We start from the raw sequence: 26,607 nt of genomic DNA, 5'->3' as shown, positions 1-26,607 counted from the left end.
TCATACAAAGATTCATAGTAATTAAACAAGCCTCACCTGGAAGATTTTTCCTGTCTGTAAACTCAGGGGTAGGCAGATATCAGTGGTACTGCAAGACCTGTCCACAGGGTATGATTTTTCTGCTCTTTACCTATCTAAACATTTCATGTCCACGTCTGAGCTGGTCTGCTTGGGTTCCCATCGTGGGGAGAAACTCTCCCTGCACAGCTGGGTACGACCTCAGGCTGCATGAGGATAAATTTCCTATAATGGGGAGTGGGGCGTGCAAGGCTGAGGGGAAACACTTTCTGCTGCTCCAAGGTTATAAAGGAGGGGAGTGTTTGGGTGGGGAGGAAGTTTGCCTTGATGGCTTTACCCAACGAGGCTAGTGAGAGTGGCTGTGCCCGGTGATAGGATGAGGGGGAATGGCCTAAAGTTGTGCCAGGGGAGGTTTAGGTTAGTGTTAGGTCAGAGGTTGGACTAGGTGATCTTGGAGGTCTCTTCCAACCTAGATGATTCTGTGAGTACATAATACAAATTACTGGGGATCATCACAAATTTATTTCTGTGTTAAATGAAAATGAGATTTTGGGTGCAGTTGGCTGGCTCAAGGGGGCTCGGTGATATTCTTGCGTGCAGCAGCGACAGACGTGGCTTGGCCATGTGAGGGGCTGGTTTCAGCTATCACAGCATTTCCTATAAATGCAAAGTAGTTGTTAGAGAGCACTTGAGAACTGGTGACTATGAGACCTAGAGAATTAGGGAGTATTTTCCTGTGGTAAAAATAGCAAAATCTGTTTTCGAATTCACATAAAAGTATTTTAATAGCCTCTACATTTGGCATGAAAGTGTTATTTTTACAATTGTACAATGTGAACGCTTGAAATCCAATATGAAAATCATACTTAATCTATAAAAAGCTTGAAGCTGCTTATTCAGAGAATTCTGCTTCTTTACTCCCTACTAGAATATACCTTACTATTTGTTTTCAACTTTTAATTAAGAAAATAAATTTTAATTTCAAGAGATTTTCTTTTTTTTTGTTTGTTTTTATTATTCAAGCTATGTATATGCACAGACTTTTACAGTAGAAAATCTATATTTTTAACTTTAATGTAATGGTTTTAGGGACTCCGCAGTCCAATTTACAAGTTCTGCTCACAGATGTGGCCACCTTATAGTGGCCATCATGAATTTCATATTATACACAGGCTATCCTTGCATCTTGACAAAGTCAATAAATTTGATTCTATGAACATCTTGCACAGTCTGTAAAATATGTGTGAAGTATTTACATAGTAAAAGAAGTGGAAAACAGGGTGTGTTTTAGTTTTGCTGGGAATACTTTTTTTTTTTTTTTTAAAGAAGGCTGAAATTTTTGGTTCCATTAATTTTTGAACTATTAGTAGAAAGTGGGAGTAAGTTTCAGGGTTTTCACAAGGTGGAAAAATGATTGCCTTGGAGACTCACAACTTGGAAATGGCTTTTACAGTTAAGGAAACCCAAAAATGTCAGCCAACTTCTTCTTGCTCTCCTCCATCCCCCCCAAAAAACCAATTTTCTAAGCTTGTACATGTTGTGGCTAAACAAGACCATGGGATTTATACTGAGAATACAAAAGTCACTCAAAAGAAAAGGCAGGCTCTTAAGTCACTTTTGAAAATAACACTTGGGCTCTTGATCGACTTTACTATTCCTGACCTTTAGGGAAGGCTGAATGTGGGAGGCGAGGCCACAGTCAGGAGGCCACGAGCAGCCAGCACCATCTCTTGGAGCCAGGGGACACCTGCAGTCTTTGGACTCCTACTCAGAGGAGATCAGAAGCAGGGCAGGGAGATTTCATATTCCACCCAGGTTTGGCTCTTATGCCACGGCTGCCAGGAGGCTGTGCATGTTGCTGAGCATCACTGCTCCCCAGGACGCTGGGGAATAGGAGGTTGCTGACTGTAACCAAATAAAGAAAGGAAAGCAGACCCCACCAAGACAGTGGAAGCTTAGCTTACCTGGACAATAGGATAGGAAACAGCTACTTTCCACGAGTCGTGATCTGTAGTGCTTGTTGGGAACAGACAGGAGACATTGGGGTAGCTGGGGAAGAGAAGGTGAAATGCAGTGGAGTGGGACAGAGGCAAGACACTGAAGACTAGGAATACATCTGTAACAGTGAGGATAAGCTGTGGAACAAGTTTCCTTGAGTTGTGGTTGGTTTTACAAATGAAAATCCCATCAGACTTAACGCTGTGCCATGACTGAGAATGATGGTGTTATAAATCTTTCTCCCTGTTAGAGAACCTGTTTTAAGAACATTTTGTCTTCAGAGTGGCGTATTTCTCTTACAAGAAAACCTAGTGTAAATGCATTCACGCTGTGTTTGCCTTTGTTTCACAGAATGGTACAGCTTAGCATGCTGCCGCGGGTGAGTCAAGTGGATATACTTTATGTTGGGGCCACATTCAGGTGGGCTGCGCTAGCACACCAAACCATTTCCTCAGCCCAAGTTATCCTCTAAGGAGGAGAATCCAGCATAACCTCATGATTACGTCATAAACCCTGCAATATTTCTGCCCATAATTAGCTGAAGTGACAGTTACTTTTGCTGAATAAAACCTTCTCCAAGTGCTCCCTTAACTCATGTCTTCCAAAACCATCACCAGAAGCCTTTGGTGAGACTTTTTCTTCAGATAACTTACTCATTTGTACCATACTGAAATGGAGTAGATATTTTAAAAAACGAAGTCATAAGCCTGTTTCTTATTTTGTTCTTCTATTTTTTGTATTCAGCTTGTGGTTGCTTATCTTTTGCAGTTGCCATAGCTAGCTCCGTTATAAATGACCAAAAGCATATAGGCAGATCTTCATCTCTGTTTCCTGGGATTTATTAACGTCTCCTCCTTTCAGGGCAAATATAATTTTAGTAATAGTTCCACACTGGGCAGGGGAGGTTGGTGTCTACACTTACGCCTTTAACTATGGCATTCCAATTCTGAAACCCCCACATGCTTATGCACACACCTGCTGATCCCATAGGCCTTGCCATTGCAAGGGGTTGGTTAAACAACCTTCAGACTAAGCTGACCGTGTGCGTGCTGTATTTCGTAGTACACAGACAAGTGTTTCTGAGCCCCATTATGTAAACTGTAGCCACCAACTTTTTTTTTTCATCACTGGTAGTTGTGCTGATATAGTGCCTCACACCATACTGTAACCAGAAAAAAAAATCAATTCTTGCTCATTCCTACCTTGTATACTTTCTCATAAGAAACTCGAATTGAGAAAGTTCTTGGTTTTCCACACCGTTTTTATATAAATGTATCACATAGTACACACTGAACTTTGTTACCTCTGTAACCACAGTAAAATCTTTAATATATCAGATAAAAGCAAGGACACTATAAAAGGTAGCATGACCTCTATGTATTTCTGAATGATTTTCCTTGGGTCTCTTTTCCAGAAGCAATCTTGTTTTCTGTGCTTCTTTTACGTTAGTTATGAAAGACATGATATAAATCAAAGATCAGTTCATAGCCTAATTCTATGTTGTTGCACCAGGATAATTCCTCTAGAACCTCTCCACCTATATTTCTGGAATAAAAAAATTTTATGAAGATGAACATAAATTCAAGTCACTGCAAATTACATAGGCATCAGTGAGAAGTCTAATGTTGTAAAGCCTATTTGGAATATCCATGTGTACTGGTAGCAATTCCTGATGTTATACAATAAAATTAGTGAGCTTTTTGCCATCAAATATGCAGCTTCTTTAAGAGAGTATTCCTTGCAGAATTAAAGATTCACTAAGTTTGTGTTTTTAACTATTTTGTCTTTTTGTCTTGAAGCCTAGCTTTTCCATTCTGCACAGCAGATGTGGGCTTAGTAAATATTTCCCAAAATGTTGAATCGTGTAGTTCTGTGTCAGATCTCAGACTCTTAGCTATTTGCAGTTTAAAAAAAAGAAAAAAGAAAAAAGAAAACAACAAAAAATTGCAAGTGCAAGTGATTGCATCTGGAGAGCAGCTGGAGAGCATTGAGCCTGAAGTTTCAGCTAACAGCCTGCCTTGAATAGTGCCTAAAAACACATTTCTAGGGAAGAGTTAGAGATCTCTTTGTGGAAGAGAAGATTCTTCTAAAAAGTGGTTTTATTGCTTTTGAATTTGGGTGTACTTTTAGGCATATCATGTGGCAACAAGGAATTGTATGGTTTACAGGCTGGAGAGAAAAGCATGTCCTTTGGTTAGTTTTGAATCTATCACCCAAACTTTCAGATGTTCCTTGTAATGGAAGAGGCAACAATCAACCTTTTTCTCTGCTTACTTGGTGCATGTGTGTACTTGTAGTTGTACAGACCGCTTATTATCTCCCTTGTTTATAGGGATGAGCAAGTCTTGAATGGCTCTAGACTGTGCAATCACACTTTGCATGAAAAGCCTTTCATAACACCAATAATCCTAGCTGTCCATATATGTACCTATTTACTGCTTTTTTATGCAAGAAGGCCAGAATGGCATATACTCTTCAGCGTGTGACACATCAGAGGTTTATACTATAGCATTTTAATGTTTTCTGCCTAATCTTTCTGTATTTACTCAGAAGTAAAAGACAGACCTCCCACGTTGTCTGGTTTCGAGGACGCTGATTTGATATTATTAACAAATATTCTGCAGTCATGGCTTTGCAATCCAGAAGGAGAACTAATGGAACTGTTTGTTATAAGGTGGTTCTGCCTTACAGAGAAAAAAAATAAAGGTGTCATTTTGATGTAGGCGATACATAAAAAGAGAAATGTAATGCTTGTTCACATAAAAGACTGTGAAGGAGAAGGAAGCTAAAGAGACAATATAATTACTAAAAGAAATTAACAGTGGGCATAGGTGGCTTGAGAAAGAGTGGCTTGAGAAATTACTCAATGAGGAGGGAGGCTGCTACAGTGGGATAGGAACAGAATTTAGTTAGATGATATTCAGGGTTTTCCAGGCTGTAGAGGTGCTAATATTTTCTTGGTTAGTGACAATGTTTTGATAAAATGCACTTAAGCAAACTGAAGTGGAAGTGAGTAGCCAGTTGCTGGGAATATTTCCCCTGCAGAACAGACCAGGCTGGTGCTAGAGCTTACCCAAGGCACAGAGGACAGCACAGGTCAGAGAAGACACTTGGACAGAAGAAGCCCCTCAGAACCAGCCTCTTTGGGCTGACCACCCTCTTGGGCCAAGCAGGCTTACCTGGCAGTTTTCAAGGCTGTCTGTTTTTGTAGATGAACCCCCAACAGCGTTAAGGGGTGCTTGGTCATTTCTCCCCTGGGCAGAGCAGGACACCCGTGCACCTTTTTTGCAGAGCAGCAGCAGTGCTTGCTCACCTGGGGATTGCAGGGGAGGGGGCTCCTGTGTGCTCGATGCCATCAGCTGGTTGGATGTGTCTTTTTTTTTTTTGGTATTAATTACCTTTGAAATGCATCTCCACTTCTCGGCAGATTGCTATGGCAACTCTGGGGTAGGTTGCAGCTGCAGAGCTGCAGGATTCAGCCACCACGCTCCCTCCCACCCAGGGCTGGTCTTCCTCCTGCTCCTCTTCCTCACTAAGGCAATGGGCTCAGGTCAACCAGTTGCCATCTTGTGCCATGGTGCCCCTTCTGCCTGGAGCTGGGCTGTGCTCTGCGGAAGGGCTCCCCTCCTTTTCATGAGTCCTCATACATTAAGATTTGAGGAAATAAAAGGGGATTTTTTCTGGTTGTCTGCTCTAAAACCGCAGATGGGATAACAAGAGTAACAAGTACAGTCATTCATTCGCGAAAACAGTCCTCTCATTTCCAGTTAAAAGCCATGAAGATCCTGTTTTCACACTCTTGCAAAAGACGAACACTTTTGGCATCTCCGAAGGTTTTGTGAAGTGCTGGGTGGAGGAGATTGAGCAGGAAAAGCGGAATTGGTACTCGGGAGCCTGCGTGGCTGTGCCGGCGGGCCCTGTGCACTGCTCCGTCACCCCGGGAGGGGTGATGTCACCTCTTATAGCCCCACCAAGGCAGCAGCAGGACTCTGCCCTCCCATGCCGAGCACACCTCATCCTCTCTTGTCAAGAGTGTCTTGACAGGTCTGGTGGGTGTCTGGATTTCATGGGGCAGCCAGATAGAAGGGCTGAGGGCTCCCCCATCACGGGGCATCGCACAGCCATGAAACCCTGGCCTATCATCCCTAAGCATCCCTAAAAATCCCTAAGCTATTTGGGCTTCCCAAACAGCCTGACAAATACGTTTTACCTTCCCCCAACAACCACCACCTTTCCATGAGGAGAGATTCCTTGTGGTTTTTTTTGAATGGGTATTTAACCAGGAGCTTGAATGCAAAGGTGATATGACAAAAGGCTCCTTTGATTAGTTTGCTGCTTTTTGCTTCCTAAATTGTGCATAGAATTACTTTCTTAACAAGCTTGAAGAAATGCTATCCAATTAAAGAGATAATATTCACTCTGGCATGTTCAGGGATTTGAAATAATTTTAAAATTTGTTATTTTTTGCTGTCTTTAAAGTTGAAATACACTGGGGAACTTTTGACATTTTCAGCATTTGACTCCTGTAAGAGGAGCCTTTAGCCTAATGAAATCCCTGTTCAACTCTGATTTGCTCTAATTACACTGGTGAGTGCATTTTTGGAATATAATAGTCTTAGGATATACTTTTAGAAAAATTTTGGAGCACCTTTGAAAACAGCTCTTGCATGTTAAAAATATACAAGCAATTATATGCAAAAAAAACATAGCAATGTTTGGCTTTCCAGAAGGATACCTTACATAAAACCCTTCTGTGTAAGCTTTTTATGTAGAGATAATTTTCTTCAAAAAAGAATAACGGGAAATTCACCAGATGAAGATATATTCTTTCAGTATCTACCAGACGTGAAATGTTTTATCATTAATCCTTCATTTTATATTCCCAAGTAGGTACTGAATTCACTGTAGCAAAACAAGCAGCTAACTGCTGCATTTGTCTGATGGGCTTTCGGGACACCTGAGAAAGCAGCTGAATCATTGTTTTAACACAGGAGGGGAGATTTGTACATTGTCTTTGCAGAAACCAAGCGAATTAGAAACAAGCTTTCTAAAAGCAGTTTCTTTATATGCCGATTTTGTGCCATGTATTTTCAGTTTGATGATCAGAGGGAGGGGTTTCAGATCTGATAACATTTGTGTTGCTGAATATGGTCCTCTTCGAGCCTGGAAGAGACCTGTCTGAATCAAAACCAGAGTTGGAGCAGAACCATATGACTTGCCTGGGAACAATCAGGCAAGCTGGATTAACTGATCCCACACAGGCTAATTAATGTGTGAGAAGAGAGAACAGGTTGCCTTTGTTATGTGGAGCACAACCAGCTAGGAGTGGGGGGGTTATCAATATCGGAGTTGATGGCAGTGCCAGATGAGTAATCACATACTCCATCTTTTGTGTGTGCACTTCTCCGGGGAGTTCCAAATTTGATTAAAATATCTCAATGTGAGCTGAATGATAATAATCTGCCCTCCCAACGTTCCCTACCTGGCCAGGTCTTCACAATATCCATGCTGAGCACTGCAGCAAAAGCCACTCAAGAGCCTCAGCAGAACACATGCACGAGGAGGGAGATGCCACTTTTTGCTCAGTCAAAATAGCATCAGTAACTCTCTTCCGTTAACCCACTCTGAGAAAAGATCCTAGGACACAATGGAAAGTCACACCAGCTGTGGTGAGGGCAGCATTGTGGTCCTCTGTGGATGTGAGCAGATAGAGGGGAGGTGACAGTCTATCCCTGCGTTATTTAGTCATGCAAGGGATTTTGTCAATGTGTCACTATTTCTGTTGATAGTATGAGAGGCACCATCAGAAAGAGCAGTTATAATGCTGGGGTATTCAAGTGCTCTTTATCTAAGGTGGTCTCTACTGCTCAGGGTTAAAAATTTAAATTTGATGTGTTATAATTAATTCTATACATTTCTTTTTCCTGTGAAAGCCTCAAGTGAGTAAATGCATAAAAATTCCAAGAAATATGCTGCATATAAAGGTGATGTAGAGAATAGTCTGTTACAATAACAAGACCAGTTCTCTTTGAATATTTCATACTGAAAAAATTGGGTAATACAAATGCAAAAAGGTAGTACATTACTTTTTTTTTTTTTTTCCCAAGATTGAAGTTCAAAGCATTAGTCAGGAGGCACAACTCTCATTTTTCTCCTGTATAGTAATTGTTTCACTAGGAAACAAACTGGAACTACAGTTCCTGCTTCGTGATCAGGAAATAAAGACATCTTTTCAAGCTGTTCTCAGTATAAACCATGTAGGAGGTTTGGTAGATTAAATTCAGCTTTATATGCCATTGCAGCCATAGCCTAACTTTACCTTATGACAGTACTAAGAACTGGGTTGAAAGGAACCTCACCTTTAAATGTATAGCTAACGTTGCATGTATTTTGAATATAACATTGACTTCTCTTAGATGGGGCATATCCCATGGAAATATGTGACCCAGTTCCAGTGTAATCCATCAATTGTAGTGCCAATATACAGAAATTCGAATAACATTCACAGAATTCATGAATCGTGCATTGGGACATTAAATCTTAATTATATCTTGTGCCTTCTGAACTTATATAAAATTATATAAATAATTATATACTGTAAGAAATTTAGCCAGTTTCTTTTTTTTTTTTTTTTTTTGTCTGACCAGGGTTTTCCAAGCATATGCCTTTTTCTCCACTCTAAAAGAATGATGCACTTTTTTTTATATACCAATAACAATGGATGTTTTTCAGATTTTCTATAGTCTCACTGTTTTTTTGTCCCAAATTAGGCAATGTCCTCTGTCTGGGAGCAACAATTTGTACTGGTTTACAATGGTAATGACACAAAGTGCTTTACAAAACTAATTGCTGACTTCTGACAGAGCCACAACTCAGACTTCTCAGCCTTGGAGCTGTGGACTGTCACACCAGTAACAACTGCACATGAGGTGAACTAGACACAAGTCAGCATACGTGTGCACAGCTTAAGACAGGATCATATAGAGAATAATGCTATTCTGCGTATTAATGTATATGTTAGTGGTGTGGTGCTGCGATGTATGAGACAACCTTAACTACCATTTTTCCGTTCTCCAAGTGCTTTTTAGTTTAAATGTTTATTTTAGTGGATTTTTTTTGCTTACTTTTTTAATTTAATTAATAACAAAAACCCTAAAAATAGGGTTATTTAGCTATAACTGTAGTGTCTGAAGTCCATATCGGGAGAGCAAGGGTGCATCTGCACCTTTAGAAATATCGCGTTAAAAGGGAGAACCCCTGCTGTAGATGACAACCCTGTCATTTCCGTGCTGCCTTCTGCTCACGCAGCCGAGTGCAGCCCTCAGGCAGGAACCGCCACTGGCGACTGTTTGTGTTCTGGCATCCCACCCATCCTCCCCACTCCCCGAGTCCTGCTTTCTTGTTGTGCTGCTTTCTTGTACAGTATTTGTGCTCCTGGTGTTCTTTTGTTGTCGCTTTTAGCTCAGCAGGGGCGCATGGGACACTAAAGAACATACAGTAGTGTTGGAAAAACTGGAACTTGCCATTTGGAGACAGCATATTCCTGTATTTCATTTCACTCTCGTCACTGTATTAACTAAAGTCTCCAGCAGAGTACCGAGTGACTCCTGTCACAGCTTCCCCATCTAACTGGCTTCTCACAGGATGACCTGCAGATATGCTACTTGGGAGCGTAGTGTCAGGAGGCTGCACTGGATGTGTCATCCAAGCCTTTGTGTTGCACCTGTCCATGACCCAAACAGTCCCAAAGGCTGTAGTCGCCTCCCACTGCTGAGCAATGAGCAGTTTATGAACCTGCCAGCATTCCTCCGGGGCAGTCTGTCCAAGCAGCATTTAGCCACGTCCCTAGACCGTACCCCACCCCAGTAGCTGCCACTAGATTTACTACAGAAGCAACCAAACATGTCTCATTATTGGTCTAGACAATAGTTAGGAGCTTCTCAACAAAGTTCATTTCCATCTCTTATGCATATATACACAGACGTAGAGATATGTACACAAAATAGGATAAAAATGAAGGAAAGCAAAGAGATTCAAAATGCAGTTACAATTTTACTGATTGGCACTATAGAAGGGAAGTATGAAATTTCCTTTTCTAAAGCTTCAGTAAGCCTGCTATCCTGCTATGATACAACCTGGAAAGCAAATTTACCATGAAGTTGCCATGTAGTAAGTAGGCACCTTGTACTCAGCTTAGGCAAAATATGTAATGTGAACATTCATAAGAAAGTTCGTACTCTCAAGTGGCAGCAGTAAAATGCTATGCACTTTCTTAAAAAAAAAAAAAAAAGCGAAAACCCTAACTATAATTAACTCTCATTAGTGATTACTGGTGTGTACCTTCATTACTTATAAATAGGTCTCAAAAAGAGGAAAAAGTTGCTTCACCTTCCATGCCCTCCCCCCACCCCTTTTTTTGTTGCTTTTTAAGACCTTAATGATTGTGACTCTCAGACATTTCTCTCAGGTGAGAACTTTCTCCTCTTCCCTGCTTATATTTTTGTTGGGTTTTGAGACGTGTTGGCATGGCTGGAAGGGCCTGCAGAACATCCCTTTGCACTTGCTTGGGTTGATCACAGCCCTGATGCATTTTCACACAACTTTTGATGGGCAAAGGACCTCCCATTGCTACAGGTTTGCTCAGACATACAAGTCCTCACATCTTGCATAACCGCATTTGCTGAAGAAATATGCAGCAATTATAGCAGGCAGTTTTGTTTCTATAACCTCTCTGGGGAAGTCATTTGCTGTAAAGCTATTCTCATAAGACAAACGTAACTTGGTTGATAAATGCAGTAAATTCACTTCATTTTTTTCATAGGGTTGCATTCAGTTTTGTATGTGAATGAGACTTGGTTTATTTTTCAAAATGTTTGTGAGTCTCATGAGTTTCATAAATTGTAGTGTCGAAAAGTATCCATCTAAAAAAGCACATTGCTTGTTCTTTGTTATTTGTATTTGTTCTCCTTTAAAACAAATATAAAAGCCCTATTCTGGAAAGGGAAATGTGCTGGAGATATTTTCACATAAATCATTTTGCTAATTCTAGTGATAAAAAAAAGAAAAAAGAAAAAAAATGTATTTTAGAATGATAAGAAAATATAATTTTACTACCAAAAGGCAGAATTTCCAAACTCTTAGTGTGCATCTACCCTAATAGGAAATACTGAACAGTTGCTTACTATCAGTAAGTGTTATAGTAAAATAATAAGAAAATCTATTTAGAAAACCCCCCAAAATGTGCCAGTTAATTATATTCACCATCAGATAAATAGGACTGTGTATGGTACTACTTATCTTAAGAGGTCCTAATGAAAGGTGGTTAAGGTACATCGTGACTAATCCAAACTGGGACACAGCAGAATCACCGGTGTTTTGTGATAGTGCCACAAAGGCCTTAGCAATATTACTGAATAGCCTTTTCAAAAGTACGTCTTATCAGCAGGTCTTTCTTCACAAACAGTCATCTAGTAATAAAAAATTTAGTTGCGTTTGAGGTACATAAAAACCATCCTGTCCCACAGCCCGCAAAGGTAGCACAGTTCTTCCCCACATCCCCCCACCAGGCACGGGGTGCGTTACCCAGCTGGCCTCCGCAGGATGTGTGGAAGAGTGGGGTTTAAGTATCTGACAGGTAAAACCCTTGCCCTAATGAAAATACCCCTCCTTTATTTCATAGCCACCTTCTTTCACGACAAGGAGTTTCTTTCATCCGTGCCTAACCTCCCGTGTGAAACCAAACCTCCTGAATTATTAGCGATAAAATTATAGGAACAGCATCCGTGAGACAACTGGATCTCCTGATGCTGCAGAAGGGACACCTACAAAGCAGCAGGAGCCTCCATCTCTTCGTGCCTTTTTCCAAGCAAATCCAAGACCATTATTTTTAATGCTGTGGCTATTAGTATTACAAAACAGGCTGAAATGTGAAAAGCATTCAGCCCACTGAGTCTCCTTTCCCTCTAACCCAATGAGTCCTGCAATGTGCTAGTTTGGGCTTTTGTTTTTTGAGGGTTTGGGTTCTGTTTGGTTTTATTTTGTTTACTTCCGGTTTTATTTGCTTAGGTTTGGGGGTTTTGTTTTCCTTTGTATTCTTTCATTTTGGTTGTAGAATCAAATGTTCCTTATTTAAAGCCATAAGTTACATAAAAGCTTCTCTTGACTGCTATTCTTAGGATGCAGTTACATAAACTGTTTTCCTCTCCCTTTTTTTCCCTCTTCTCCCTTTTGACACAAAGAATTCCTGGGAAAACTAAGAAGTTTAGGAGAGACTGAACTCTCTTTAAGCTTCACAGCATTGCTCACACTGTAACTCTTTGGAAACTCATTTTGCAATTGCTGCCATGGGTGGACCAAATGGCACCACTGTTTCTATCTGGAATTCTCTCCACCTTGAGCCTTCTGTCACGGAGACATTTCTCTTTTTTGCTATCCCAGACCTTTCCTGGTATCCTCAAGAGTAAGAATGGCAATGCTTGGTATTTTCCTTCCTTTTTCATCCTGTCTTTAAAAAACAAAACAAAACACACAAATAAAACCAACAAACCTCTTCAAATAGGCATAAAGAAGTCTAACCAATTAAATAGGATATAATTTTTACATGTTTATACTTTGCCTAGATGAACTTTTTTCCAAAGTGAGGATTATTATTATTATTATTATTATTATTAGACAAATGATCCCACCCACAGCTTTTTCTATCTGGAATCTAAAAACAGTGGATTTGGGAAATCATGGAAAATTTCATATTGTATTACAAATAAGTATAGTAGACAGCAAGATAGGGAATGTAGTGAAACCAGCTGGGCTTTCATAACTGCCCTTTGTGCAGGGACTGCACAAATAGGCAGAAACTCTTCAGCAAACAACTTAGTTACACGCTGCTTGTTCCACCTCTCTCTCTTTTCTTTGCTAACACAGGTCTGCAAAAATTTACAGGTTCTCAAGTCCTAGTTTTTGGGTGCTTGTAGTGTCAGCATAGTTTCAAAATCACGTGTAGCTCTGTATCTTGCCTTTCACCCAAAATGTCCAGTACTGGATTGCCATCTAGAATAATTAAAGGAGCCTGGTTGCATTGTGCTACCTCTTATTCTGTTTCACACATAGGCTGTTGCCAGGGTATTTTTCTGTTTATAGCATGTTTGATGGATTTGGGACACACTCTTTGCTTCCTTTCTCCTCATTCATGTGACCCTTTTCCAGAGTTTCCAAATGAGCTCATGTCTTTTAAGCATGGAGGAAACCAGCCCACACTGGTTAGGATGTGTATTGTTCTCTCGTTTTATTGTGTTGTTTCTTTTTTTTAGTCTTTGTTCTGTTTGTTTGGTTTGTGTTTTGTTTGTTTGCTTTTTCCTTTTTTTCCCAAAGCATATCCACAAAGAGAGAACATAAAGCTTTCTGCCCTGAATACCTCCTTTGCATCAGGGATGTATGTTTCTGATAGAGCAAGATGTCATACCGAAACAGTGCCGTGTCTCTGTCCTCGTGAGCATACCTGCATGCAGATTAGAAAAGCTCGGTAGTGCTGCAACTGTATGCCAGATTTGCTATTTGCTCTTGTTTGCATGATAGTATTTCTAATATACTAATATGATATGGAAATAATGGCACATCACCGTTCTCTCAACATATTGTATCACTGCTTTATCGTATTAGGCTAATACACTGCGAGAGTTGATAGCACCTCTCCATGTCAAATCGGATCCACTTCTCTTGGCACTGAACCGATTGGACTCAAAGGTTGATAAACTTATCATTAGCGAATTGGCACGACGGAGACTCAACTTCAGCCTCTTGCAAGCAAGCTAATGGCCTCCGTTCAGAAAGTCAATTCTTCTTGAATAACATTGGTGTTTATAAAAGAGAACAGACCTGTTAAAGCATAGACAACCACATGCCTGGATATGAGGCCTCCAGGAAGGCGTCAAAGGGCATGGCCAGTCTTTTGAAGAATGCACCCTTTCCACAATGGGACTAGGCACAAGGTCAGATCCAGTCTACACGGAGCACATTTGCAGAAAATACTGCCCCGCATGGGAGAACGGAAGGGGAAGAGGGTCTTGGCAGGGGAAGGGCTTTGATGTCAATCAGTTTTGTTCTGCAGACCTCGAGGAATTAAAGAGGGATTCAGCCGCGGTAACGCTAAAATCATGTTGCTTTTGCTGAACTGCAGTGAATCCATTCAGGCCAACCAGACAGATTGTGCCATTTAAGCGTCCTTCACTAATGTGAAGGACGTTACCTTCCTGTATCATGCTAAACTAAGTGTATTCTGTCAAGTGAAGGTGTGCACAGACCTTTCAGAGACTTCTATTTCTCTAATGATTTGTAATGCATTACCAGAGGGTACACTGACACTGGTTTGGATGATGACGGAGAAGATACCTCACGCTGAGATTTATTAGACTCTGCAGATAAACTCTTCAGTTCCTCTTTATCTTCTAGGACTTAACCATGTGAGTGATGCTGCCTGGCGAAGCAGGCACAAAGTATTCTCTGTATAACAGCCAGATTCCAGAGGGCTCTTTTGGGGCCAGTATTTGTCTGGATGTCACTCAAAGTAGATTCAGATATTGTATTTATCACTATGTTCTGGGTCCCCTATGGGTTGATGTTTGCCTCTATCTCTGTGGTTAGAATGTGGATTTTCCTTAATATATTTGGCTAAGGGTGTATTGTAATAATGTTAATGCTAATTACTTGATATTTCATACTATCTTATGGGGAGATACTTTTAAAAATGTATTTTGAAATGTTTTCTTTCTGTTTGCTCAATGTATGGTATTGCATTATGTTAATACCAATAAAATTATATATATATAGTTATATATATTTCCCTTTTATAAAGAAGTAAATTATGCTTTTTTGCCTCACAAACAAGAAATGTGCAGTGAATAAAATTACATCATTCTGCCTTACAGCAGGTGACAAAGCTTATAATAGTTTTAATATTCTTTTTTGAAAAATAAAAAGTATAGTATGACATACACTAGTTGGAAATTCATCAAAATGCATGTTGTGTTTCTGCTTAATGGGACTGTCACGAATCAGCCTAAGTATTTAACAATGTTGTTTTGGCATCTTTAATTTTTTCCAATCAAAAACATACACTGTATTGCTATTATTGCTTACAAAATTGTACTTTCATAAATTTTTGCCTGTTGACCAAATAGACAAACCCACTGAGTTTTTATGACTCTCTTGTCTGTAGGAATTGATTTTTAAATTTAATTCAGTGCTCTTTCCAATGCTTGGCAAAGGCAGGATTTATTTTTTATATAAGGTTGCCTTTGAAGTACCTGCCTCTGCCAGGGCTATAAATCACTGCTAAGTACATAAAGGTTCTGCAACCTGAAGGATGTATCATTAAAACCATGCTGGAATGGCCTGAAACCTGAGCCAGTCCTTTCCGTTCTGTCATTAAACTCCATAATTAGTTAAAGATGAAATGTTTTGGAAATGAATTAGAGAAGCAGAAGCAAAGATGTGAATCTTAAATGTCCTTTGGCTGCCATTCTGGGTTACGCTGATGGCTTATTTGCCGCCTGTAGCCAAAGGCCAGCATATATCTGAGCTATCATGAATTAGATTGTCTTCAGCTTCCTCTCTTTCTTTTCCCCACCCTTTCTAACATATTGTAATGAGTATCATTGTTTTGCAGAGGCATTCAGAAGGGCTGTAATTAGCAGTCCCTGGCATTTAATTGCATACACATTTGTTAAATATTTTTCTGTATGCCTTAAAATAAAGTATAGAAAATGGCAGTAATGTTTCTTTAATGAAGGCATTTGATTTATTCATGAAGTCAGGATTTTTGAAGGTGTTATTTTGGGCTTAATAAAGGAAATAAGCCAGCAAATTTTCAGCTTTGCCATTGTCTGTAAGGGCTGATGTTCACTTCCTTCCTTTTGTTTCTTTTGTGTGCAAACACATTCTTCCCAATGGATGGGGAACGGACCTTTCTTCTGTGATCACTGTCATGCCAGTTTTGAGAGAAAGCTTGATGCTAGGGTGCACGGATGTGCACAAGCTTATTGGGCATTATGACACCTGATGACATGAGCGATGACTAGAAAAGTCGCATGGCATTGCATTTCTCTTGCTATGGCAATAGCATTTGTTCTCAAAGGTACCGGGCAGGGACTGAACTCTGTTCGCTGCTTACAGACCGTGGTGGTGTGATGGGCATTCAGCAGCTGACAGGGGGTGCTGAATATCTGGCAGTGGCATGCCCTAAATAAATGACATGTGAATCAGGGTGCAGATTAATTAGTCTGGGATCTAATCAGTGCAGCTATCATAACATGTGCAATTATAAATCCAATAATAAATCTGAATGTCTGAATAAATAAGACATCTTCTGGGATAACATTTTCAGAAGTATTTTAGGCCCCTTTCATAAATGCCTCAGGAGCTGCTTCCCCAGCCAGCTATCGTACATTACAGAGGTATCCGAGCTGGCTGTTAAATGACTGTAGCTCCTGCCCACGCTGATTTACCACATTTCTTTCATGTTGAAATTGGGATTTAGACTCCTGAGTGATGCAAGTGCTTTTGAAAATTTCACTTGGTGTTACATTTTCATCCACATAAGCAAACTTGGGAGGTAGTCTGAACTGGAGTTTCATTTTGTCGGTGGATGCTGCTCACTGGGAGCACTTACCCCTTCTGTTCAGGCTGGCTTTCAGGTATCAAGCCCATCAACCCTGACAGGCGTTGCTGTTGTGAAAGCGTGACTGTCGCTTGATTCTGAGTGGTGAGTAATGTCACTGGGCCGATATCATTTGTCACTTAACCTTTCACAACTTCGTATGCTGTAACAGCATAGGTTTGTGAAAAAATATTTTCCTGAAGCAGTAATTGCTTCCATGTATTGCTTGTGGGATGGATTCATAGGGACAGCCTCATCCCGTTTAAAAGTCACAACATCCCCAGAAGTATAGCAGTTTACCCAGTCCTCTTCAGATCCTGGCTTACCTAATAAATAAAAAAAAAAAAAAAGTTTTTCATTGTTTTTGAACTGAGGGGACTAAGGGGAAGTGTACCATCAAAATGTAATTGCCTTGTTTATTTCACTTCAACATTGGTAGCTTGTGGTAAAATTAAACAGCACTTGTATCAATATGTGGCACAGAAAAATGTCAAGATATCCTATTTCGTTGTGTTAAAATTCTCCCAAAGAGTCACTAAAATCTGTTCTGTGGATGAAGGTTAAACTGATTTCTTCATAGGCAACTTAATGAGCAGAGCACTGTGTCCAAATACCAAAGGATGCAATTATAACACTGCTGCCAAAAAGTTCTGCCACTGATTGTAGTTCCTGTTACTTTGGGAAACCTCTGAGTTATTTCAGCCTCATTCTTATGCCCTCTCTGAAATCACAACCCACTGATACAACCTCGTGAAACAGTACGGCTGGGAGCAAATGAGGAGTTTTTCCTGATGCTCATTTGAGGTGTGTAAGAGCCATCAAGAGACCACACGAACAGTGAGCTAATTATTCCCTCTGACTGTGTTTTCCCTTCCCACTAACATATTAACCCATTTGCTGGCACCTGTACTTCACTGCTAAGTGGATGTTGAAAACGCCTGAATGTTGCTGTCAATATGACAGTGCCGGTCTGCAGGGAGAAACCTTGCGGCTCATGTTCTTTTTTTTATTTTTATTTTTTAATGCTGGGTTTACTGTCAGACAATTTTAATATTGAAGTCCATTTGCATGGAAAACTGAAGAGCAGTGACTGACGTGGGCCTGAGACTTCCAGTGAGGCCAGCCCAAGCGTCCCATGACGTCTGGAGGCTGATCATGCTCCAGCCCACCAGGCTACAGACCGCCATCTGCCAGCCCCTCTGCTGGTGGCTCAAAGAGGCAAGGCCATGACGTGGAGCAGGCAGCTTTTCATCCCGATATCACCAGAGAGGTGACCCGAGAGGAAAAGAGACTTGCCGGGATCTACTGATCCAAAAAAGAAAACCACTAGTGCCATAAATGTTTCACAGAAATAATTAGACCCTTGGTGCCACAGCAATAGCATCTCTCGGGCCTTACAAAGGCTGGGGTCAGATCCTTTAAAGGTGATTATGGTACCTAACTGCTACTGATTGAACCGGGCTGTAGTGGAAAAGGCCTGAAATACCTTCTAAAATCTGTCCTATGGGAGATGGGCTTTCCACTTGCCTGCACAGTTCACTTTGTTTGATGAAACCAATCTGTGCTCGTGCAGGGGAGAGGAGAGGCAGACTCGCATGCCAGGTGGGAAACGCCAGCGCACGGCAGAGCTTGCCCGCATCGGTGCTTTCAGTGAGGGACCCCTCCAGGGACATTTTTTTCCTGCAGGCTTAGGTAATAGGAGAGGATAGAAACCATGCACAGCTATCCTGCTAACCAAGAAACCTTTCCTCTTTAGAGGAAAGGATGGTATATAATGCAACTTTAATACTAGTTCTCTGATCCTCCACTTTGCTAAACAGAGGTATCAAAGTTTGTTTCTAAACACTGCTCCTCCCTTCCTCAACTCAAGGCTTTGGGGAAAATCCTGCACTTTCAGCCAGGTGGGTCAGTATTTTGAAGGGCCAAAAGGATGGAGGATTGCACAAGTCAGAAAAGGGCAGATAAAGGGAAGGGACAACAAAAGGACTGCAAAGGCCAGGTGTTGTACAAGAAGCCCCCAGTTTTTCTTAAGCTTTTCTTCACTTATAGGAAGCTCTCAGTAATAGGTGTATATGTATATGTTTATGTATATGCATATAAATCTATGTATACATATATATACTTATATATATACATCTGTATACTGACACGTCCGGCCAGGCCTTGATTTTGCCATAATGTGGAGTAAGAGAAGACACAGGTTTGTCCTTGTGCTTTAATGGGGAAATCTGCTCCTTGTTACCCAGAGCAGATGACTAGCAGTTGGCCTCCACGTAGACCTGAAGGACATCTCCTTGTACGTCATATTGCCGGCACCTTGCCACGCTCAGACACTGCACGATGTGGCTTGTGGTGCTCTCCTAACAGTGACTGATTTCCCATGTCACTGGGGCTCCCACACACATGTGCAGGGCTGACTCAATGTGCAGCACACAGCTATCTCCTTGAAAAAAATCCATCTGCCATTGGTTTCACCATTTCTTTCCTCTTATCTTGTAGGCCAGGGGAAAGGAAATACCTAGCTTTGTCTGCCTGTCATCCACCCAAATAGTGTAAAAAAATGACTGTAATTCCTGTTTCTTTGCATCATAAGCATTTGGATATGTCTCCGTCTTGTGCAGTTTGGAATCTAATCGTGAACCTGAACAGAAGCAAAGGTGCATTTAAGCCGTGCACTGAGAAAACAGAAACTGCTTCTTTGGAGGCTCTCTTCTCTCCCCTGCTTCCAACACAGCTAAAACCCACATCCACTCTCCTGCTATCCTTTTGCTTTCGTGCCTTAAATTTACGTGCATCCCTTCAGTCTTTCCCTGACCATTCCCCGGGGGTTTACCACCCCAGCCCAGCTGTGGCCACCTTGGCCACATTATGTGTTCTGCCCCTGCCTCCATGTGGACAGAGAGCCAGAGCTGTGGCTTGAGGGCAGAAGGTATTTGCATACTACATGACTGGGCAGTGGCATTGCTGCAGGATCAGGTGGCTTTTGACAGACCTATTGGTTGGATGTTAGGCCGCACCTTGAGTACTGTGTTCAGTTTTGGGCCCCTCACTACAAGAAGGATATCGAGGTGCTCAAGCGAGCCCAGAGAAGGGCAATGAAGCTGGTGAGGGATCTGGAGAAAAGTCTTACGAGGAGCGGCTGAGGGAGCTGGGATTGTTCAGCCTGGAGAAGAGGAGGCTCAGGGGCGACCTCATCGCTCTCTGTAGGTACCTTAAAGGAGGCTGTAGCGAGGTGGGGGTTGGTCTGTTCTCCTACGTGCCTGGTGACAGGACGAGGGGGAATGGGCTAAAGTTGTGCCAGGGGAGGTTTAGGTTGGATGTTAGGAAGAACTTCTTTACTGAAAGGGTTGTTAGGCATTGGAATGGGCTGCCCAGGGAGGTGGTGGAGTCACCATCCCTGGAGGTCTTTAAAAGACGTTTAGATGTAGAGCTTAGTGATATGGCTTAGTGGAGGACTTGTTAGAGTTAGGGCAGAGGTTGGACTAGGTGATCTTGGAGGTCTGTTCCAACCTAGACGATTCTGTGTCATACCCAACCTGATGTGGCATAGGAAAAGTGCAAAAGGCTGCATTAGCCCTAGGATTACATCACTTACTAGTTAGCTGCTGGCAGCTATTACATGGCTTCTCTTTTTCCAGTGTGGATGCATCAGGGTCAAGAAAGCAAAAACAAACAAAACAAAACAAAACGAAAAAGAGAGAGAGAGAGAGAGAGAGAGATTTCAGCGTGAGATGATGTCAGGGCTTGTTTTATCTTAGGACCACGTTCTAAGCTTAAGACCATGTCCCAGAGGCCAAGGATGCTCTCGGGTTTAGTGGAGCATTTACTGACAGTCCCCAAAAGTCTCCAGGAGGCTTCAGACAGGTGCTTCCCCTGTGCGAAAGGTGAAGTGGAAAGGTGTGATTTTAAAACTGGAAGCAAACCCTGTGAGATTTTTAGGAGGAAAATAAGATACGGCAGTGGCTTAATAATGTGACTGATGCTGTGTTCTAACCTCCTTAAGATCCTAAGAGAGCTGAGCTGAGCAGGTTCCTCTGCCAGAGACAGTGAGCTCACCAAACAGAATGAAAACGGCAGTATGGATTTCAGTGGAGCCAGGGGATTTCAGTCTGTTTGTGCATTGTTCGCTCTCTGTTGCTGACTTTGCAGCAGCTCAGCTTTCTCACGATTTGTAGAGGGTGGTAATTTTGTTGAAATGCAGGGTTAATTGCAAGTGGAGTAGTAGGCGTGCGTGCAAGGAGTTGCACAGAGAAGGAAAGCGTGTCACTAAGCTGTGAAGTTGGCAAAAAGGGTAACAGAAAAATGGAGAAAGCCATCAGACTAGCAACTGTATCCATCAGTCAGGATGAGGAGCCTGAAGATGACGGGACATGCTTGGGTGGCTTTAGGAGGCACATGCAGAGGAGCCTCAAAGGAGAGCTTCAGGCCTTGAAAAATCTGACTTTGTCAGCACAGCAGGTGACAAAGCTTGTGATCTGTGTTGTATGGTCCTCGCGTGTGCACTCATAGCCCTGGGTGCAATCACTGGTTCTTCCGGTACCTCACTGAAAGGGAGACACCGTGCAAGCTTTCGGTAGCTTGAGTTTTCACAGGGAAAGTGAGTCACAGAAGTGCAGGAACCTCCACTGAAAACGTCTACATTATGCCATTTAGAGCAGATTTGTGAGAAATATACACCTAGAGATTATCTGTGTCCAGATGTATTATCCAGCTGGCTTGCAGTGGTGACCTACACGTGCCTAGCTCAGTACCATCTTCCTGAATCATTGGTTTGCACAGACTGCTCAGCTCTCAGTCCATGTAAATACCAGGGCTGGCTGTTTCTCTCTGATCACTTTTCACTCAAGCACCTGATGTTCTTATTTATTGCTCTTAGAATATTGTTTTTTAAGAGGGAAATAACGGAAAGGTGAATAGGCCAATGGAGCCAGGAGGTTGTTACACATTAGTTCACGGAGTTCAGGGCCTAGTCATTTTAAACACAAACAAGAGCATAGTGTGAAAAACAAACAAAAAACAAACAAACAAACAACAACAAAAAAACAGTCTCTGTATAATTTCACCCACAATCTGCAGCTTCCTCTCCTGAGAAAATGTAAAGGTAGTTACAGATATTTATGGCATTTAAGAAGTGAGAGCAAAGTACAAAAAGTTCAGAAACTATTCCCGGTGGAAAGCAAAATAGTAAAAAAATAATAACAAATCATTTACTAGAGTGTAATAGTCTAATAGCCTAGAGCTATTTTACAGCTCCTGAATTTAATGCAAATGGTTCCGCCTTCACTTGAAGACACAGCAGAAGCTTTGTTGTTACAAAATTCAGTACCTGTGTGTTCCTGTCTTTGGAAGGTTCTGAATTTAGATCCCGTGTGCTGCAGAGTTTATGCAACTTCATTTCTGCTCCAAAGTCACAGAGTTCTCCAAGGCTTACGTGAGGCAGGGGACAACATTATTGTTTCAGAAAGAGCCTCTCCTTTCTGTCAGTATGTGGAAACGAGCACCTGACGGTGTATTCAGAGGAACGAGGTGGCCAGGGAGGTGCAGCCCATGACTCAGCAGCCAAGTGAGGGTGAATTGCAACCTGCTGTATTGGCTGCTCTTCTGAGGTCATCTGCAAATCCCATTAGGCTGTGTTTTCTACATAAAGAAGGCATTACCTGAGGCCTTATTTTTCCTTAAAAAGACAGCCTTACTGTAATAGTATATCACTTGCATGAAAATTCCCCCTTTTTTTTAAATTACATTTATATATATTTTTATAGCACAGCTTTATATCTCATCAAGTATCTCAGATCCTTTATGGCACCAAGGTTTGCACCAACGCCCACAGGAAATCAATCAAAGCCTTTAGCAGAAGGGTGAGGGAGGGGAGATTTGTGTGTAATTGCATTCCCGCCTACTGAGTGCCTACTCCAGCCATTGAGAGTGTAAGTACCATCGCTTTCAGTGTTTCTCTGGAAAACCTCAAGTGCTTGGGATGTGTTAGTGTGACATGTGCCGCCCTCGCCCCCAGCCGTGGGTGGAAAGCAGCGGCCTCTTGTCCTGCTTGTGGTTCTCGAGTGTCATCAACAGCGAGGCACTTCAAGGAAGGGACCTGCTCTTTGTCTTCCCTGCTCTTGCCTTCCTACCAGATACAGTTCCCTCTTCCACATGCCTCCCATAACTACAGCACAGCAGTGACAGCGTCTGGGGGAGGCAGCCCCAGCCGGGTGGAGGCGATGCACTGATGGGTTTCAAAGACCTGCCAGCCAGTGCTGCTCGAGGACAGCCAGGCTGTGGCCTAATGCTGCCCATGTTGTGTCCCAGTAGTGCTCTGCATCTTCCCATGCAGTCCTGGAGCTGGTCCCACCACTCGTCCGCAGCCCCTCCTGCACCCACACTGAGCTGCAGCGGGCTGCGTGCCTGAGAGGGTGAGGGGTGAGCCCCAGGAGCACCGGCCAGCGCTGGTGGCACAGTCAGAGAGGCCTGCGCTAGCCCTGCCACCTGGCATTGAAACTGCAGGGGCCGTGCTGCCTCCCAGGTTCACTGTAGGCACCTGTCACTCTGGGTGCATCCTCTGGGTTGAACCCAAGCTTTGTCCGTGGCCATGGTGGGGACCTTTCATGTTTCGGGATGCCGCGGGTTTTCAGTGGCAAGCCTGGATGTGGTGGCTGGTTGCTGGTCCAGGCTCTAGCTCACCCTAGCAGAATAAATTACAGTGACACGGAGTCAAAGCACTGGCTCACTCCTTCAGCAGACTTTCCCTGTATTAACCCCTGAGGAAACAAAGCAGTTATGCTGCTGAAGAAGAAACATGAGGAAGGATCTTTTTTGCTTTGTGTAGCAAGGGAGAATAGGAGAGAAGCAGATGTAAAATACTCCTGTTAGATGTCGGTGTTTTTTTCTTTTTGCCTTTTAGAAAATCTCTCCCATTCCCCAGCTTCAGACTAGTAGAATCCAATGTTGAGAGATAACTGATAGAAATACCCCAAACACCCAATCTCTCATTGCTGCAGAGAATTTTAAAGAACGCATAAAAATCAAGATTACGGAGAATTTTTACCAAGTATTTGGCTACTGAATGCTTTGCCCTTTAGCACATTAGAAGTCTTAATAAGAAAGAAATTGACAAGAAAGAGCTGCATCTCATTTATATTTTTCTTCAAGTTCTGCTTGGCCATGTAGTGATGAATTCAGTTTTCCAAGCAGTGTACCACATGACAGGACGATTTAATGAGCGAATATATATCAACTGAGGGAACCCAACAGCTCTGTATAGACCCAAAACACCTCCATCAATAAAAGGCTTTTAACCCTTCTTCATGTCTGTATCTCTTAAAAACAAAAACAAAAAAAAACGATTGCTTTAAAAACAGCCCTCCAGAAAAGGGCAAAGAAATAAACTGATGAGAGATCTATCAAGACTAGTTGCTGACCATTAAATTCTTTAATTGTGTAAAGATCTATACAAAAGCAAACACTTGTTTGTGATGGGGTGTGGAGATCTTGATCTCTGGCGTACTTGCTTGAGCCTGAGGTGAGTAGTTGCTGTGCTGCATGGTATGGGCTTGAACAGGAGGTTGCTTCATGTAGCTCCTGGTGGGCATGTGTTCACGGTATAGCAATGTCTCTTTTAAACAATAGCTATCCTCCCTGTTTGTGCTACATAAAAACAAACAAACACACCTCTAAACACCTGAGGATGCTGAGGTTCGCAACATGTGGGATGAGGGTACCTCACCATGTGCTGAGCTTTCAGCCAGTGGAAATGGCTGTGTGGGGTCAGTCACTGGATAAAGTAATGCTTGAAACCAAACATTAGGCAAGGCACATCGGGCCGGGAAAACACACGCAATTACGAAAGCCAAGACTGGGTGGGAGTGTCCAGAGGGCTCTGGATCTGTACAGAAGGTTGTGCACAGGCAGTGGCCGGCTGTTGTGTGCACAGGAGTGTTGGTGTGCGAGGGGCAGCAGGGATAGATCTGGCTGCTCCCCCAGGGCTGCCATGATACCTCCTGGTCACCACTCAGCTCAGCTCGTCATGGCACTTCACTGGCACTTTCTCTTCACTTCTTGAAACTTAGGAGGTGTGAAATATTCTCCTTATGGTCTGGTTAAGCCTGTTAAACATTTTGCAAAGGGCTTGGGTAGATTGTCGTATAATCATGTTAATGATACACTGATCCTTTCTCTATTTTTTCCTCCTCTTCTTCCCCCTTCCTCATTACAGTTGAAACTATAGAAGAAAAAGCAGCAGACTCCTTGCAGGATTTGTACAGAGCCTTGGAGCAGGCCAGCCTGTCTCCTTTAGGAGACCGACGGATTTCCACTAAGCTGGAGTATAAGAAATCTTTTATAAAGAGATGTAGTGATCCAGTAGTCAATGAAAAACTACACCAGCTGCGAATTCTGAAAAGCACTTTAAAGGTGAGATAACAGGGAGGAAAGTCCGGCCCGAGGGTTGGACCTGACTGTATTGTATCTGAATACAGATTAATTGTGTGTGGCTGGAGTCCAGGCTGAATGTGGTGTGTGAAACAAGCAAGGAAGACATGGGTAACTGCTGTTCTCACAGCAGACAAAGATGTGCATTGAGAGAGTAGTCAAAGTGAGAGGATCGGTTTTTATTTGTGCACAGATAAAATCTCAGTGAGCTGCTCCTTCTCTAGCTAGTATAACATCATTTGACACCAAATTATAAGAGGAGACCTTAATCTTTTTTTTTGTCCCTGAACATTTTCATTTATCAAAACACATTTGCTCTGCATTTGCCAAAGTCTAAAGTGAAGCAAAGTCAGCCCTTCAGAAGGGAGCAGTACCTTTTAAAACATTTGATTATTTCTTGATTGCTGAGCTTGCCTGGGAATGAACAGTGTGCTTGGTTTCGGCATAGACTGGTAGGATCATTGTATTTAATCAGTAGGACTGATTAAATAAATAGATAGTGGTAATGATAGATTTGAAGATTTTTATCATTATTGTAAGTGTACCACAGCTAATTTAACAACCCTGTCAGCTTCCTTATTTGTTACAGCAGTTTCAAATCTGTACTGTTAGAGATTTCAGCAAACAATATGCTGGATTTCCCCAGGGACCCTGTTAACTATATTAAATTACCACATTTTAAGTCACTAGATAATTGTACAGTGGATTTTGTAACAGCTTTCATCAAAGAGGGTTTTATCAACATTAATTAATTTAGTTTTCCATCACCTAGAGAAGCACTTAAGCAATATTATTTTCATGCTGTGGGGCTCCCATCCTGAAAAAAAAATATCTTACACATGCTTAACTTTTTGCACTGTATCATCTCATTGAAGGCAACTGAAAGTATCTGGGTATGTGAGACTTTACAGGTTTGGAGGGTGGCAGAAAAAGTCTGTGCTTTCCATGTGACTTATATAACATGAGAAACGGAGACAAAATCACAGTAATCTCAGATGTTTAGAGCAGGCAGGAGGTTCACACAGTACCTGTGCTTTTGCACCATGGTGGGATCACTCATACCAAAAGTGTGCAAGAGATGTTGGCATGAAACTTAAAAAACAAACAAACAAACAAGCAAACAGTTCACGATACTTTCAGGAATTACACAACCTAGAGGTTCAGTATCAGCAGCTCGTTGCCATGCTTAATTGCCTTTCTTGTTAGCATTTATTGATACCTGAGCTACATTATGCCAATGGTTTCCTACAGACTGAATTGATTTCCTCCAGGGACTTCCAAAAGCAGCTCATCCCTTTGACCCAGCAGATGCCTGTTTTCATGCTTCTCTGGGACCGCTTTCTTTTAGACCAATCAAACACAAATCTCTTCCCGCAAGACATAATTTCTAAATCAGTCACCATTTTTGTTTGGACAAGAGTGACACAAATAACTGGCAATGCAATGCCAACAAGTACCAAAGACAGATAATTGCTGTTTCTTGCATATGGCAACTGTCCAGAGTAGCACGTGAGTGA

At 42.0% G+C, this 26,607-nt stretch overlaps 1 protein-coding gene and 1 long non-coding RNA gene across 12 annotated transcripts in view; one reads left to right on the top strand and one right to left on the bottom strand.

Moving 5' to 3' along the window:
• CNKSR2 (connector enhancer of kinase suppressor of Ras 2) overlaps positions 1-26,607 on the top strand; it is a 224,254-nt gene that overhangs the window by 189,990 nt on the left and 7,657 nt on the right. For 10 of the 11 annotated variants that reach the window (XM_083826294.1, XM_083826291.1, XM_083826293.1 and 7 more), the window contains one exon: positions 24,876-25,072. In XM_083826294.1, the coding sequence (XP_083682420.1) occupies positions 24,876-25,072 (197 nt within the window). Of the gene's footprint in view, positions 1-13,671; positions 14,842-24,875; positions 25,073-26,607 lie in introns of those variants that run through there. The other variant, XM_083826296.1, reaches the window with a different exon arrangement.
• LOC310895323 lies at positions 521-13,665 on the bottom strand. Its single transcript, XR_014580614.1, has 2 exons — positions 1,983-13,665; positions 521-675 (listed from the first exon to the last, which is right to left on the bottom strand). It is a non-coding gene; the product is annotated as an uncharacterized lncRNA (long non-coding RNA).

This window comes from Anser anser (assembly GCF_964211835.1).
Source record: "Anser anser genome assembly, chromosome: 1".
In the NCBI taxonomy this organism is placed as follows: Eukaryota; Metazoa; Chordata; class Aves; order Anseriformes; family Anatidae; genus Anser; species Anser anser.
This window is presented reverse-complemented; position numbering and strand designations above follow the sequence as displayed.